The 17,713-nt window shown below is 32.9% G+C and overlaps 2 protein-coding genes across 2 annotated transcripts; one reads left to right on the plus strand and one right to left on the minus strand.

The window, feature by feature from the left end:
- The first annotated feature begins 1,712 nt into the window (after window positions 1-1,712).
- LOC100776652 (calreticulin-3) lies at window positions 1,713-7,292 on the plus strand. Its single transcript, XM_003534452.5, has 14 exons — window positions 1,713-1,872; window positions 2,461-2,568; window positions 3,050-3,242; window positions 3,763-4,021; window positions 4,253-4,309; window positions 4,412-4,459; window positions 4,592-4,678; window positions 4,797-4,854; window positions 4,947-5,014; window positions 5,158-5,250; window positions 5,833-5,889; window positions 5,977-6,072; window positions 6,802-6,828; window positions 7,132-7,292. Exons 1-14 carry the CDS (start codon window positions 1,767-1,769, stop codon window positions 7,141-7,143), a joined length of 1,269 nt encoding a protein of 422 aa, XP_003534500.1. The 5' UTR covers window positions 1,713-1,766; the 3' UTR covers window positions 7,144-7,292.
- Window positions 7,293-8,584: 1,292 nt separating this feature from the next.
- On the minus strand, window positions 8,585-13,249 carry LOC100777187 (UPF0510 protein INM02-like). Its single transcript, NM_001254554.1, has 8 exons — window positions 12,882-13,249; window positions 12,600-12,662; window positions 12,403-12,498; window positions 11,880-11,927; window positions 11,111-11,182; window positions 10,273-10,331; window positions 9,115-9,205; window positions 8,585-8,978 (listed from the first exon to the last, which is right to left on the minus strand). Exons 1-8 carry the CDS (start codon window positions 13,176-13,178, stop codon window positions 8,814-8,816), a joined length of 891 nt encoding a protein of 296 aa, NP_001241483.1. The 5' UTR covers window positions 13,179-13,249; the 3' UTR covers window positions 8,585-8,813.
- Between the last annotated feature and the right edge of the window lie 4,464 nt (window positions 13,250-17,713).

Here is a 17,713-nt window from a genome sequence, read left to right on the forward strand (position 1 = left end):
AATCTCTTCATCTCTAGAGCAATCAATCTTGTAGTTGATTAAATCATGTTACATACGTGATGCTGATGATTTCAGAAACAATGGTCGGAGGGTTGATCTCTGTAGTTTTTGTCCTGTTATGTTGTGAATTGTGTGCAACGTTTATTTTCCCACTGGCTTCTAGTACCTTTTTTTTCTTTCACATGTTTCCTCCTTTGGACAAGCACTATATTTTGTTGTGAAATTTGAACTCTGGTTTTAAGAACTAATATCTTTTATTAGACTCAATCTTCAATTAGCTTCTGGTACAATGCAATTGCAACACAAACCATTTTTTCGTTATAATATTATATTAAAAAAAATACAATGAATTCTTCTAAACCTAAAGATTTATATCAACAACAATCTTTATAACGAAGTACTAGTTAAAAAACTAACAAATAAAATATAAAATTAAATACTATACTTGTTTTTCAAAAATGTTTTTTTAAATTATTCATATCAAATACTAATTAGCATTTAAAAAAAGGTTAAATTAGTTTTTTTTCTCTAATTTATTATTTAGGTTGAATTTGGTCATCTAATTGATTTTAGATTTGATTTGATCCTCTAATTTTTAAAATCAATTCAATTTGGTTCTCTATTTTTTTTTAATTTAGTCCTCTAATTTTTAAAATCATTTTATTTTCTTTGGAAAATGTATATTTTATGGTGGTTTTGAACCACCATAAAATATAATTTTTTATAATTTAAATCAAAGGACCAAATTAAATCGATTTAAAGAATTAGATGACAAAATTGTCTAAAAAAATAAATTGGAGGACTAAAAAATAATTTAATCTTTTAAAAAATAACCTTATGTTTGAGTTACCATATCATGTAACGAGCATTACTTGAACACAATTGAGTGATACTTAGAAATCCAATTAAGTTATTAAATTTTAAAAAAACATTAAATAAATTTTTAATATATCATTTATCTTTCTAATTGATGACTTATTTAGTCCTCCTATAAATTACTCTCACTAATTATTCATTAAAGATATTCTTAAGAAAAGTATTTAATACAGCATTAATTTTATAAAATGATATTTATTTTGAAATAATTTATTTTGTCTAAAAAACGGTATAACCAGAAGCGGAGGTAGTAAGTAGTAAATTTTGGAAAATAATTGGTGGTGGGGTAAATTATTAAATGGAGAAATGAAGGCACTAAAACTTTAGAGGACTTTGAGTCTACATCTAATTCATCATTGACTATTCATACGCGTTCCTGAAGTCATCCCTGAAATAACGTGGAAGGAGATTCAATTGAACACAAAATGTCTTTCTCACTTTGCCTTCTTGTGTGGTTTCACGACTTTTGTAAGGTCTCGTAGACTTTGACTTCCTCTTTCTCTCATCTTATTTAATAAACAAAATCTATATAAAAAAAAAATGACACAGAAATGCAATAAAGAAACGGTACCATTGGCTATTGCTACGCCTAAGTGTCCTTCACTCCAAAATTGCAACACTTCAACCATCAACATCATTTTATTTCCAAGTAAAGACCACGTCCAATCGGCAAGACAAATAAATAATAAATAATCAAACTTATCTCAGAATGAAATTTAATTAATTAAATATTGTACTATAGTGATGTGATACTTTAGTGTGTGTGGCATATAAGTAATTATGATGTCATGAGGAGGGCAAAGAAGTAGATAGGTTCTTTATAAAGTAAGCTCAACTCTTGCAATTGGAAGTAAGCAGTGTCAGAAAGCAAATATTGCCTATTCCGCAATATGGCGGAAAATGCTTCGATTGAGCTGAACAAGTTTGTGTTCTTTTGTTTGTTGGTGCTAATACAAGTGGCAGTTTCTGAAATCATTTTTGAAGAGCGTTTTGATGGTATTTGCTATTTTCTTCCCTGTTTTTTTTTTTTTTTATGCTTACTTTTTAGTTATATCATATTCATATGTTTCAACTGTTATCACATGCGTGTAGTTAGTTAGTTTGAGTTGGTGAAAACTGAATAGTTAGTTTATTGGTAATTAAATAGATGATTCATTGTATATTTATATTTACTCTAGTAAGTGTATGAGCCACGTATGTATGTATGGCCAGTGTGTTGTTTTTTTTTCTTATTTAGTGAATTTCAATTTCTTAGATCACCCTTCTCCACCAATGATTTCTAACACCAACTTCCTTAACAATTATTCCTTGTTTGGTTGGATATGGAGAAAGCACCAAATACACTTTTTTCCCCTTTTGTCTTCTGCTTTCACAACTTTGCATCACTACTTTATGCACAAAAGCAAAGTGAAACAAAACTTTCATGGCGTCATTACTAAAAATATCAATTGAAAATGAAAAAACAAACCAAATAGCTTCTACCATCTCAAAGGAATTCAACTTGTAGTTTATAGGGTGGTTTGGTTTTTCACTGATGATATGAATATATAATGTGATTATGATAATGTGTTGGTTTTTGTATAGATGGATGGCGAGGTAGGTGGGTGAAGTCAGACTGGAAAAGCAGTGAAGGCAAAGCAGGTTCATTCAAGCACACAGCTGGAAAATGGGCCAGTGATCCAGATGATAAAGGTAGTTGTTGTTTAGTATAGCTTCAATATGCTCTTGCTACACATAAAATGTGAAATGGATTATTATAAGTTATTATTAGTATTTTAACAAAAAAATTTAGGATGGGGACATTAGATTAATGATTTCTATGTTTAAATAAATGGATTCTCAACATTTAAGGCTGAACTAGGGTAGGAAAGAAAGACATCTGACTACAAAACATCCATGAGCCAATGATTCTGTTAGCATATCTGTTAGGTATGATAACATTTTGGAGTTAGTTTGTATTTTTTTAAATGCAGAATACAGATCTGTTAGCATATGTGGTAAATGCAGAATACAGATCAGAGGAGAGTAATTTACTCCCACAAAAATTCAATTAGTGAATACACTTTGCATTCTGAGGAACTTGTATTTGTTTCCTTTCTTAATATGTACAAAATGGTAGTGACAGGAATTTGGTTGGTTTTGTAACATGTTGCTATTTTGTGGGATATTGTAGGTATTCAAACATCCAGTGATGCCAAACACTTTGCCATCTCTGCAAAAATACCAGAATTCACAAACAAGAACAGAACATTGGTCCTTCAGTATTCTGTAAAATTTGAGCAAGAGATTGAATGTGGTGGAGGTTACATCAAGCTTCTCTCTGGATTTGTTAATCAAAAGAAGTTTGGTGGGGATACACCATATATGTATGTTGCTTATTCCATTTTCTTCACTTTGTTTTTGCTTCTTGATTTATATCAAGTGAACAAATAGTAAACCTGCAACCGAACTGAGCTAACTTCTTCGAAAAATATTAATCAATTTTGATTATCTCCTCTTTTGTATTATTGATTTTTAGAAGCTTAAGTAAAGTAATGAAAAATTGAATTATAACATGAAATGAAAAATAATATATCAATGCTGAAATTTTGGTTCTTGCCAGACAAGTAATCAGGGGTGTAATATACTATTATAGAGACTTCATTATAGTGTATAAAACTATGTCCAGAAGTAACATAAAAAAGAAAGCTTATGCAGTTATTTTATATGCATGTTATTTTTATCTTTTTATTACAGGAAATCTCATTTTGCTTCACTTGCATTATTTTTAGGAAACTTTATGTACCACATCTGGTCTAACTTCATTTTTTTTTTCTTTATCCATGCTTTCTATTTTTACCTTAAAAAACAGAAAGAAAGAATGTCCTGTTGACACATTCTCTATAGTTTAATGTTTGGACCAGATTTATGTGGCACGGATACAAAGAAGCTCCATGTGATACTCTCCTACCACGGTCAAAATTACCCCATAAAGAAGGACCTGCAATGTGAAACTGACAGGTTAACTCACTTCTACACATTCATTCTCAGGCCAGATGCCACATACAGTGTCCTGGTTGACAATAGAGAGAGAGATTCCGGAAGCATGTATACAGATTGGGATATTCTTCCTCCACGAAAAATCAAAGATGTCAAGGCCAAAAAGGTTTCATTTTGAGCTGTTTTACTCACTAGTTAACTTCTGATATTGTGCTTTAGCATGTTATGATGCTTTTGGTCTTCTACATATCTTATAACAATATTATAACTCAGTTTGGATTTCCTGTTTTACCATGAAGAGAATTAACTTATCCTAATCAGATCCTATTGTTGAGATATCTTTTTTGTTTCTGACAATAACTTGTATTTTGAAATTAAAACATCTTCCAAATTGCAGCCTAAAGACTGGGAAGAAAGAGAATACATTGAAGACCCTAATGATGTCAAACCTGAGGTATCCAAAATTTCTAACTTCCCCTAATGATAACGAAACAAGGGGATGGTAGCTTTAGTCCATGAGATGGCAAGCTCATTTATTTGTTTATTGCTATTGCAGGGATATGATTCGATCCCAAGAGAAATTCCTGACCCAAATGCTAAAGAGGTTAGTGTTAGTTCCATGCTTATCTAGTTTGATGCATTATTTGGTTTTCTAATGTGATTACTTCTCAACAGAGAGATAAATGAAGGGTTTTTTTAAAAAAAAATTATACGATTTTTTTTTCCTTTTTATTAGCCTGAAAACTGGGATGAAGAGGAAGATGGGAAATGGAAACCACCAAAGATACCAAATCCAGCATACAAAGGACCATGGAAAAGAAAGGTTTGTTTATCAAGTTTGAGGAGCTAACCACTATGGCACAAACATTAATTTTTCCTTATTCTTTTTCAATTTTCTTTCATTATCCATTCTCTCTTACTTGTAACCTCTATGTTGACAGAAAATCAAGAACCCTAACTACAAAGGGAAATGGAAAACTCCATGGATAGATAATCCAGGTATATCTAGGTTCTTTGTATAATTTAATATATGTTACAGATTTTCCTACATACTAAGGAATGCTTAAATTTCATTTTTTTTCCTTTATCAGAATTTGAAGACGACCCTGATCTTTATGTGCTTAAGCCTATCAAGTATGTGGGCATTGAAGTTTGGCAGGTATGATGAATGTAAACTTCCAAATTTGGTGTTGGCATGTTATATCATACTGTAGACTTCTCTATCTCCCTCTCCATGAAGTGCAAAGCTGTTAGGCTAAAATGGATGGATGCAGTTAATATAAGCCAAATATTGTGTTTCAGGTTAAAGGCGGTTCAGTTTTTGACAATGTTTTGATTTGTGATGACCCTGATTATGCAAAACAAGTTGTTGAGGAAGTGTTTGCCAACAGGGAGGTGAGATTTTCTCTTGCATTTGATTTAGCTCCACATCTGACCTATAGGTGGCACATGGGTTACATATTAAACAACAACTAATATTTTTTCATATATAAGTGTTTATAAATATTTAAAATGTATTATTTATTTTAACATTGTATAGCATTGTTGATTTTTTAAAATATTTAAATATAATTATTTATACTAGCATTGTATAACATGTATGATGAAATGTGTTCAAACTTCAATGTAGTCCTATAATCAACTGTCATCCAAATTAGGCTGCAAATTAAGTCACTTGCACATTAACCAAACAAGCAACTATCAAGACTTATTTGGATGGCAATCAACAATAGGGGATACCTTGAAAACAAATGGTAAATTCAGTGACTGGATTGAAAATTTTAAACATCATGGACGGATATGAGCGCAACTATAAAATGTATGGTCTAGAAACTTAATTAAGTCTTTTTGAAGTTATATTTGATTTGCCTAAAAAATTGTCCATTTAGTAAAAAGAACAAACGTATTCAATTCTTCTTAATACGTGTCTTCTCTTAGGGTACATGTTAAGATGACCCTTATTTTTTGGTGTCTCAGATTGAAAAGGAAGGTTTTGAAGAAGCAGAGAAAGTAAGGAAAGCCAAAGAGGAGGAGGTACATCGACATACACTTTTGAGTTCCATCATCTGTATTGAGTCAACCAGGTTTTTCTTCCCAGGGTTCTAACTCTTATTTGTGCAGGAGGCTCAAAGAGCAAGAGAAGAAGGTGAAAAGCGTAGACGAGAGAGAGGTCATGATCGACGATACCGGGACAAATATAGAGACAAATATAGAAGGGTATGTATCATACATGAATACATTCAATGTTTATTCTTTTCCTGTTTCATGAATCTTCACTCCTTTTTGAGGATAAGACAAATGGCATAGGTACTAGATTGGAATAAGACTACAGTTCTAGAGCAATGTTCTAGTATTTATAAATGTGTCTTTGATCTAATCTCTCTTTTAAAATGTGTGTGGAAGGTAAACCAATTTTCCTAATAATGTTATGGGGAGTATTTTACTTTGAGTTAAGCCTTACCTTCTATGAATTTGTCATTAAGTTCTCTTAATAATTATATATACTTGTAACTGGTCATTTTTAGAGCAGAATACTATGTGATGCCCTTGAAAGTTGAAACTAAAGTTTAGCCAATGAATTATCTAGGGAAGGATGAGCTTTGTTTTGAAACATTAGCTACAGTACTTCAGTTAGATCTCAATAAATGTATTTGAAAGAGAATAAAAAGGGATTGAATTGGTTTATTTGTTACTCGTGAATCTTGATGACTTTGGCAAACTGTTTTGAGACTTAATCCTCATAAAAAAAATGTTTTAAGGAATTGTGATGGGGTGGTAAATAACATTCTCCATGATGTTCTTTTTTGGAAAGAAAAAAAGGTACCGATTGCTGTTATGGTTATCTATGTTTTGGATTTAGATGCTGATTTCCCAATACTTTTTCTATTGCCGTGTTTTGCAACAATGATTAGCTTTTCTTACACTTGGTTATTTTCCTATGTGCAGCATCGCCACCATGATTACGATGATCATGTAAGTCGCCTTTTTATTATTAGTTATTCTCTCCAATGCTAATTAAATTCATTGAAATAGAGGTGACATTTTGATGATCAATCTCCAAATTTGTTCACCTTTATTTTTGAATCATAACCTTCACTACCATAAAAGAATCGTAACTTTGCATGTCATAACATTAATTAAAAAAAATTAAAGTTGAGAAAAAAACTTGTCTTGTGGTCTCAGCACGTGGTTGAGGAATGAGTGTGATTGATTTGCAATCTAAGACATCTTTATGGATGTTGTCGTACTCACAAAATGACTTTCTTTGATCTGCAGGACGAGCTTTGATGGGATAAAACGTCCTTCTCAGTTCTCACTTATTTGGTTGACAAGAATTTCGAGATTGTTATGAATTATAGTTACGTTGATAGTCCATCTCATGTTAATTTCCAAGGGAAACATTTTAATTTTAAATAAAAAGTAGTCTATTTGCTGCATATCTTTGTATTATTCTTCTCTTCTCTTCTTTCAGTTGTCATGCATTTACTACAGACTGGGGAATCTAAACCCAAACCCAAACCCAATTTGCCATTGATAAGAAGCTTGCAACAAGGGCTATAGAAATGTGCACGAGTTTTTTTTTTAGCAGCGTTTTTACATTCTTCGTATAACATCCTAATAATTATTTGTGATGTTGTAACAAACATAAACAGTATAAACTCTATAAATAATGTTATTTTCACATAAATTTCTCACAATTTTACAATAGAAAAAAAATGTGAGATAAAATGAGTGATGTGATGAATAAAAAACAAGAAAAAAGAAAGTGTTGCAAAAAATATTGTGGGAAATTGTTACAATAGTATTTTTCAAAATCTATATTAAATCAACAAAAAAAAACTAAAAATATTTTCCTTGTATAATTTAAATTCAGCAAAAAATGTATTAACTGCAACATGCCAACACCCTTTTATTTTATATTTGAATTTCATATTTACAAAGATAAAAAAAAATGAAAGAAAATTGAACATATTTTCGGTGTTTTCTGTTTCCCAAGTGTTTACAGGAAACCTTGCTAGGATCACCATGTATGCTGCTTTTCGGTTACTCTTTGTACATTAAGTAAAATAAAATAAAATGACCAAGAGTGAATTTGTCATCATAGAACCTTTAGTGTATGTTCAAACTTCACTATTATTCAAAACGGAGTGTGACTTAAAAGACCCCCTTGCAGGCTAAAGCCGAAAGAGGAACAGCAAGCATATGATCTGCTTTTTCAAAATAAAATCACGTTATCGACAAAATACATTTTACGTTTGCACAAGTTATAAAATTCAGAAATAGACTTGAATACATGCAAATTGGGGTCTTCTTAAAGCTGGTTACTCGAGTACAAGTTGTAACGTTGCATGTGAAAACATAACCAAAACATGAGCATGAATTATTGAATATTTAGGTAGACTAATTATAGACTCCATATGAGATCACTTTACCCTTTCAAACAAGCAGTAGCTGATGAAAAAAAAAAAAGAAATTTATATTTATTCATCCATTCTTCATTGTTGCTTTTTTAATAAACGGTTGCTATATGTACCCCTTCATACTTCAAAGTGCAGGGTCTCCTAGTTTCCGTAATTACTATTTTGTTTTCCAATGCTGACATGATATCATACGAGGGAGCGAGAATAATAAAGCTATGATATCTTTTTTTATTCGTGGATCCTCTGTCCTTCGCATTGATTGATAATAGTAGAAACATCATGCAATATCAGAGGAAATCAAAATATTCGGGTCAAAATTTAATTTTCAATATATAACATTAGTCAATCTAACTGGAAAACTTATCGCTGTTTCAAAGTTTACAAGCAAATCGGTTTAAAATCTCTTTTCATATGGGCACAGAGCTACTAATATGCAATTAAGATTATTAAATAATGCTACATAAAAGGTCAACCTAAGATTACATTGATTACCAATGCCCTCAAATAATGTCTTGCGAGGTAGAGGAAGCAAACTTATCATCTTCTACGCACACCACCAGAACTTGGTCCACGCTGTACTGCAGATCCTGGCTGCTGCTGTATTGGAGCACCAGGTTGCCCGCCAGCTTGTTCCTCAGGCATATTCATAGCTTGAGTGACGGCATTCATTACTATGAGTCCAAGAGGGATCAGGTAGATCCACTGGTATCGAGAAAGATTCCAGATGAAAATGTTAATTTAGAAGTACATACATTTATAATTTTGTTTTGGGGGAAAAAAGGTATAGTTATGGCTTTAAAGATCAAGCCAGCATGTAAACATGTAGTTGTATACTCACGTATTTAGCCCAAAAGGACCTTTCTATTGGCTGTACAGCCTCACCATCTCCCTCCTGCCCGCCAAGTGCCTCTTCAGCAAATATTGGAGCTCTGTGGAAGCAAAAAAACATTTGTTGGATTAGAAATAGAGAACACACTAGTAAAAACTAGTCACAAAGATGATGGATGCAGCAACTACTTCATGTATGATGTTAAAAAGCCAAAAGCAAAATGTTTACCCTTCCTTCCTCCCCAGCATATCAAAGAAAGACAATATTAATCTTAATCAACAAAGTCCAGACAACTTCATGGAAACATTTGGTTGGGAAAGCTATTGTCCCCTTCTGATTTTCCATTTTTATCTTCAATTTTGTTTTTATTCCATTGAGGTACTTTAGGAAAAACATGCTTACATTGGAAACAATAATATTACCCTCAGATAACTACAACGAACCTTCAATCCGCCTATTTTCTATCATAAGTTCATCCATGAAAAACCAATACTTAACCCATTTAAGCCCAATCCTTCAGCTGTCCCAAATGATAGCAGGTTTAAGATTGTTCCTTTGTGGATTTCTGATTATGTCCCGAACCATATGAAAGTCAGACCAAGGTATCTCATCAAATAATCAGCATTCGTTTAGATTTAGTTAGATGAGTTTAATCCTGAGAGCAAGATTTTCCTCTAAACCAAATAGATGGGCGGGTTGGTTACTGAAGCATCTTCACAGCATTTGCAAAATCAATAACATAAGACATGAATAAGCAAAAGATCGATTGATTAGAAAACATTTGAACATTTGTCAAACATACCAATTACGATTTCTTTTTCTTGTATACCAGTTACGATATACAAGAAATGATACTGCATAACTCCAAAAAAAAAATAGTGGTGGAGAATAGTGAAAGCCAGAGACAAGGCTCTATATTCACCACCAACTTCATCTAAGCAGGCTTTCTACCATACCAGTAATAAGTATGTGAGAAAACCAGCATCATGCATTACTGAAATTCATATTCAAGAAGAAGAAAAAGAAAGAGAATAGAACATGTTTTCCGTGCTTTTTATTGGGTAAAAAGTAGCCATGCAAGGAACACTGTGTGCTGCTTTTCTGTAACTCAGTATATGAAGTAAAAAAAACAATTAAGAGCGAAATTAACAGTCACAGAACATATACCTCGGTGCCTGTTCACTGCTCTTTAGAACTGTGTGTGACTTGAAAGACCACTTTGCAGGCTAAAGCCAAAAAACATGTATAAGATTAGCCTTTGCAATATAAAATCAGGCAATAGACATGAATTTTATGTTTGCACAAGCTTATAAAATAGATTTGATGACATGGACATGGACATGAACATTAGGGTTTTTGCACACCCGGTAACTCTTAAGAATAAGGACAAGTTTTGGCATGACAGGTTATAAAATCAACCAGAGCATGGGAATGGATTATGGAATATTCAGGTTCTAAAGGCACAATAAACATGGATCAGGACCATAATAGATTAACAAGGAATGTCTAAACTGCCACCAACCAGCTTTGGATCTAATCACTCTTTTAAAATGCAAGATCATAAATTACCTCTTATGACATTGACATACATACATACAACAATCATTCTAGATGCTTACCAAAAAACTATATATATGGCAAAAACACATAAAACTGTTGAACAATTTCTGTATTTATATATGGTGTTGACATACAGCAATCATTTTAGATGCTTACATAACTATGACAAACTAATAAAAGCAATGAATAATTTCTGTATTTATATCATTTTGGGTATGTTAAGGAAAGAGATAGTATTATTGACTATTGAGTCCTGGTACAACACAAACAATTAGAATAAAAGATATTGGCCCTGCCTTTTTAAGAAATCAACTGTGTGAGTACCAAAGAACAGAAGCAAGAGGAGGAGAAAATAGACGACAACAAGTTGAAAAGTTTTAAAAGTTGAGCTAAGCTCAATGATAATAAGATATAAGAGCAATTGTCAAAAGTAGAAGTGACTTACAAGCTTGAGATGCCGAGGATAAGGGCAAGCCCCTGGGGCACCATAACTGACAGCCAAGACGTTAACACCTTCCTGAAAAAGAATTTGAAAGAGTGAAACTCAATGAAAATAAAAAGAATGTGAAGATAGATCTATTAGAAAAGCTATACAACCAAAGTTCAGTTCAGCTTCTTGGTTGAAGTATTCTACTACAGTATTGATAGGGAACACCATTCATGCTCTTTCAAGTTTTTCCATTTATATGAAATATGAGAAAGCAAATGCTAATACATGCCCTCAAAGCACTTGTTGAGGAATAAAAAATGAAAAGTAAAGCTTTTTAAGTTCCCAATCACCTAATGTCTTCAATGTTGTACTTTTCATTGGTTAATTTAAAACCAGAACCTTTAGGGCACTACTTACTACTTAGCATGACCCATACAAAAGAAAATCATTAAATGTTCAAAACCCACTTTCTCTACTCCTTCAAAATCAACTGTCTCACTACCAAAACAACAGCTATTGAAGAGTTGAAAATAAAGCCAACTATGGTCTATGACTCTTTTTTTCCCTTCATATGAAAAAAGGAGGTAGAATTAAAAAGAAAACAATTTATACAAAAATGCCTTTTGAGCATCATGAACCAAGTAGCTAGGCTATGACAGTAGCTTAGATGAACCAAGTCCCTTCATGTATCAAAATTTGAACTAAGAGTAGAAGTTATCTTCGCAAATATAAAGAGAATCAATGCAACATAAACAACATATTTTATTATAATAAGGCAAATTACCATTTGTATTACAAAATGCTCCTCCAATCCATCCCCTGGAAGACATCGCTGGATTCAGAAAGGCAGAATTGTTAGTTCTAACTTGGAGTCAATAGCTCAAAAAGTCACTTAAACGCCAAATAAATAAAAGAGCCACAACCACCAAAACAGCATAACAAGGATTCAAGCTATTGAAAACATTCTAAAAGGGAAAAAGAGTACCAGCAAAAGAGAGAGACTGAGAAAGAGAGAGAGAGAGAAAAGAAACGGATCATTTTTCATTTAATATCACATGATAAGTGCAACACAAATCATGCAAAGTATTTATTAGAACAACATTGCTAACTACCATACCACAGTATCACCATTACCCATGGCACCAAATACAAGCTAGAAAGGGAACAAACAAACCAAGGAACTAAAAGCTTGACACTCCCCAAGCACAGACCCGACTACTAAACCATAGTACTAGTGAAAAACGAACCTTAATTTTTTTATTTATATTTCATACTATCCAATGCACAAGAACTAGATTCACACTTACTGCTTTCACGGAAGAAATAATATATTCCCGGCCGGGAGGGCTCAAAACATTGGACGGCAATCTAATCGTATAGAAATCATCTCCTTGCAACAGCTCCTGTAAAAAGAGAAGAGTGCTACATCTTTATACAAAGCAAACATGCCCAAAAAAAAAAACAGTAATACATAGAAAATTAGCTCAATTAAAAACAGAATTACTTGAAACTTCTTCTGCTCAACGTCAGTCAAAGGATCGCGCTTAAACCGCAGCTTCGTCAGCGTCTATCACAACAGATCAAAACCACTTCTCAGCTCAACATCACAAATCTCGCATATATTATATCCACTAGAACTCAATGCAATAAGACAGAACTAACGCGATAAAGCATTTGCAAAATTGAATAGAAGTAGATTCGAATCGACACAAATTCAATTCATAAATCACATATCAACTCTTAAATTATAGCATAAACAGAGAGAGAGAAGAAGAAGAAAGGGGACCTGGGCGCCGTGGCTCCAAGTCTTAAGGCGAGCGGAGAAGTTGCCGGCGTCGGAGAAATCGGAGTCGCCGAAAGCGTGTTGGAGAGGGAAGTGGATCTTGGAGTCGGAGGAGGAGTCAGAAAAGCTCTTCCTCAAGGTGGAGGTGGGAGATGGGTGCGAATCGGAATCGAAGGAGGCTCGTCCTCCCTCGATGCCGAACTCTTGGTCGTCGAGGAGAAGCTCGTCCGATTGGAAACCTAACGCGCAAGTGAGCAACAGAGTCAGTGGCAGAACCCACCGGAAGAGTAATACACCCATTTCTCAAAGCGAGGGATTTCGTTTTTCTTTTCTTCCGCACTACTCTACTCTGGTACCATTAAGTTCCTCTCCCTTCCGTCCAATTTTCCGGTACTTTATATATATACACGGTTTGTTTGAACTCAAATAAATTTGAGAATTATTTTTATTCGATCTAAAATTTTGTATTAAATTTTATTTTATAATAAAAAAATTTAAATATAAATTATCTTAGTCAAAATTAATTTTATGAAAAGTTCAGAAACAAATTCAAGGGAGACAAGTAGGAGTCTTATTTTTTACGATAATGATAATATTAAAAATGGAAATTTATAATTTATTATGTTTCATTCTTCTTTCGAAAGATGGAATGGAATATTTGTTCCATCTTTTTATAAATTACGCAAACTAGAATGGTATTTTTTAATCCATTTCATTCTAAACTATTCCGCTCCATTTGCATGTCATTCCCCATTTAGATAATTTACTTTACGTGGAGGTAACATAGTTTGAAATAAATTAACAGGGAGCTAAAATACTCATATTTATTTGTTTCCCTGATTATGTCAACTCAACGATTTGACAGGGTGAGAAATCATTCATCCACACATCACCAAGACTCAGCTTTGGGAGCTTTCTCCATTCGCCCATTAGGGTGTTTTTTAGACATCATTCCAGATTTTGTTGGGCCTTCAATTTCTATTCTTTACATTTCAAAGAAACTGCGTTTAGAACATGGTCTTCAGAGCACACATCTATTGGGAAAATATCATCAGTAAATGTTATTAAACCTGACGGTTGTCATGCTATGTAACATCTTTATGATATGGCTGGCCATTTTGTTTCACATAATAGGAGGATTAACCGTCTACTTCAAAAGCTTTCCTTTCGACTTCTTGACATTGGACAAATAATTTTATGTTTTCTCTTACTGACTTTGGAATGATTTTTATGAATTTGACCCATTTTAAATAAATATTATCTGCTAAATAAATTATATCTTATGGTGTATGTGATTTTATTTATTGTCAATTATACCTTGCAAATTTATTCTTGTAAAACTTTATTAAAGACGTCATATTGATTAAGGACATTAATGTCATTAGTTGAACCAACAACGAACGAGGTATACATATCAAATCTATAAGTCATCCGATGCTATTACTTCTAACACAATAATTGCTTTGTCACTATGCAGAATAGTTGCTTTACCACTATCATCTCTTTGGTGTTGACCTTTGATGTTGTAAGACACTTTTGATTACAACATTTTTTTAGTTAAGTTTAAACAAAACAGAGGAACTTGATCACACCGATGTCTTTACTTGTTGATCAGAGCAATATTCATCATTACTCATCATTAAAATACCACTAAACATTAAGAGACTAGTTATTAGAAACAAAAAATTCATTCCACTTTGGTTCGACATTACATATGGATGACCTATATATAACATGTTTGGTGGACACCGATTAGGAATAGAAATTGGGAAAAAAAATTTAATGTTTGGATTATTTGGAGAATTTGAAGAATGGAGATGTTTTTGAACATTTGTGCATTTGGGGTTGGCAATTTAACATGCAATTGAAGTAAAAAAAATAGGATTATTGAGATCCATTTTTGTTTAAAGAGAAGGAAATACAAACAATAAAATAAAATTTAAGAGAATAAATAGATGAAATGAGGTAAGAGAAATTGAGAGAATTGTTATAAAAATGTTATCAAAATATATTATTTATACATCACAAACACCGTGTAACTTAAAAAATTCTACGGTTATAAAAATATTTTATAACGACTAAATTCACTATTAAAATGCTTTGTTTTATAGCAATGCTAACTAGTCTCAACTGTAATAAAAATAAACATTGCTAGCCAGTGGAAGAAAATAGAACAAATTCTATATCTAAACAAAAAAAAGATTACGATTGTCTCCATACAATTTTTTTAATATTATTTTGCTATAAAGATCTTCAATGATGGGTTGCTCTCCGATGGTCTAAATATTTTTTAAATCTATTGAGAAAAATCAAGTGTGGGAGCTGGTATCTCAACCAAAATCGAAGAAGCCCATTGATGTGAAGTGGATCTATAAGATTAAGACAAATCCAGAAGGCAAGGTGGTCAAGTATAAAACTAGACTTGTGGTTAGAGGATTTTTACAGAAAGTTGGGATTGACTACAGAGAGGTGTTTGCACCAGTTGCTAAAATTGAGACTATTAGAACAGTAGTGACAATTGCTAGCCTAAAGAATTGGACAATGCACCAACTAGATGTGAAGTGTGCTTTCTTAAATGGTCCTCTTGATGAGGAGGTCTATGTGAATCAGCCACTTGGATTCTCTATAGCTGGCCAAGAGTCAAAGGTTCTCATGTTGAGAAAAGTTCTTTATGGACTTAAGCAAGCCCCAAGAGCTTGGAACAAGAAAATTGACAGTTTTATGATAAAAATTGGCTTTGATAAGTGTAGCTGTGAGTTTGGAGTCTATGTAAGATCCAAATCAGTAGGTAATGTCATTATTATATGCCTCTATGTGGATGATTTGTTGATCATCGATGGTAATGAAAGTGAGATAGCAGAACTGAAAAGGGAATTGATGAGTGAGTTTGAAATGACTGATATGGGGGTTCTATCCTATTTCCTTGGATTTGAATTCAAGAAGACTGAGAGAGGTATTTTGATGCACCAGAGCAAGTATGCAACAGAAATATTGAAGAGATTCAACATGGTTGAATGTAATTCAGCAGCAACACCAACAGAGGCAGGTCTTGTACTTGAAAAGGAGGGCAAGGAAGACAAAGTCGATGCAACTGAGTTCAAACAGATTGTTGGTTCTCTCAGGTACTTGTGTCATTCAAGACCTGATTTGGAATTTGCTGTTGGACTGGTAAGTAGATATATGAAAGGACCCAGAATTCCTCATCTCCTAGCTGCCAAGAGGATTCTAAGGTTCGTAAAAGGGACCATCAATGCTGGAATTTTATTTCCAAATAAAGACAATAGCAACTCAGAGGAATTGATAGGATATACTGATGCAGATTGGGGAGGAGACAGAGATGACAAAAAAAGTACTACAGGTTACATATTCATGTATGGTGCAACACCAATATCGTGGTGTTCTAAGAAGCAATCCATAGTGGCTCTATCAACATGTGAAGCTGAGTATGTTGCAGCTGCAATGAGTGCTTGTCAAGCTGTCTGGTTGGACACATTACTACAGGAATTAAAAATCAAGGAGAGTGATGGAGTTAAGCTTTTTGTGGATAATAAGTCAGCTATAAGCCTGTCAAAGAATCCAACCTCTCATGGCAGAAACAAACACATAGAAACAAGGTTTCACTATCTTAGGGATCAAGTGAACAAAGAGAAATTGAAAGTGGAGTACTGCTGCACATTTGATCAACTTGCTGATATTTTAACCAAACCCCTCAAAGGGGAGAGGTTTAAAATGTTAAGGGACAAAATTGGCTTGATGGACTTAGGAGATCAAAATTAAGGGAGGGTGTAAGAGTTTAATTCTGTTTTGGCTTTGTGTATAAGAGAGAATAACAGAATTTTAAAATTCTGTTATAAGTGCTAGTCTAAGAGTGAAGGGTTGTTACTTTGTTTTGCTTGTATAAAAGGGCAATCATACATCTTAATAAAGTGGTTGTTTTCATTCTATCATTTTCAGTCTCTAGTGCTATTCCTAGTGTGTGTGCAATTCTGTGCTTAGAAAACAGTGAGTGATACACAAGTGAATGTGTGAGGGAGTGAATTGCATCTCTTGCAATTGAGTGAAGAACAGTGTGTGTTCCAACATTAATGTCATTAGTTGAACCAACAACGAATAAGGTATACATATCAAATCTATAAGTCATGGGATGCTATTACTTTTAACACAATAATTGCTTTGTCACTATGCAGAATAGTTGCTTTACCACTATCATCTCTTTGGTGTTGACCTTTGATGTTGTAAGACAATTTTGATTACAACATTTTTTTAGTTAAGTTTAAACAAAACAGAGGAACTTGATCACACCGATGTCTTTACTTGTTGATCATAGCAATATTCATCATTACTCATCATTAAAATACCACTAAACATTAAGAGACTAGTTATTAGAAACAAAAAATTCATTCCACTTTGGTTCGACATTACATATGGATGACCTATATATAACATGTTTGGTGGACACCGATTAGGAATAGAAATTGGGAAAAAAATTTAATGTTTGGATTATTTGGAGAATTTGAAGAATGGAGATGTTTTTGAACATTTGTGCATTTGGGGTTGGCAATTTAACATGCAATTGAAGTAAAAAAAATAGGATTATTGAGATCCATTTTTGTTTAAAGAGAAGGAAATACAAACAATAAAATAAAATTTAAGAGAATAAATAGATGAAATGAGGTAAGAGAAATTGAGAGAATTGTTATAAAAATGTTATCAAAATATATTATTTATACATCACAAACACCGTGTAACTTAAAAAATTTTACGGTTATAAAAATATTTTATAACGACTAAATTCACTATTAAAATGCTTTGTTTTATAGCAATGCTAACTAGTC

The sequence above is a fragment of the Glycine max genome, chromosome 9, assembly GCF_000004515.6.
Source record: "Glycine max cultivar Williams 82 chromosome 9, Glycine_max_v4.0, whole genome shotgun sequence".
Lineage (NCBI taxonomy): Eukaryota > Viridiplantae > Streptophyta > Magnoliopsida > Fabales > Fabaceae > Glycine > Glycine max.

Excerpts from the sequence above, each read along its gene's own strand:
- LOC100776652 (XM_003534452.5), top strand. The coding sequence starts at position 1,767 with ATGGCGGAAAATGCTTCGATTGAGCTGAACAAGTTTGTGTTCTTTTGT. Across the intron at positions 4,022-4,252 it reads AAGATGTCAAGGCCAAAAAG|CCTAAAGACTGGGAAGAAAG; the intron begins GTTTCATTTTGA and ends TCCAAATTGCAG. Across the intron at positions 4,310-4,411 it reads CTAATGATGTCAAACCTGAG|GGATATGATTCGATCCCAAG; the intron begins GTATCCAAAATT and ends TTGCTATTGCAG.
- LOC100777187 (NM_001254554.1), bottom strand. The coding sequence starts at position 13,178 with ATGGGTGTATTACTCTTCCGGTGGGTTCTGCCACTGACTCTGTTGCTC. Across the intron at positions 12,499-12,599 it reads TTGAGCAGAAGAAGTTTCAA|GAGCTGTTGCAAGGAGATGA; the intron begins GTAATTCTGTTT and ends CTCTTTTTACAG. Across the intron at positions 11,928-12,402 it reads TTATTTCTTCCGTGAAAGCA|CGATGTCTTCCAGGGGATGG; the intron begins GTAAGTGTGAAT and ends TTCTGAATCCAG.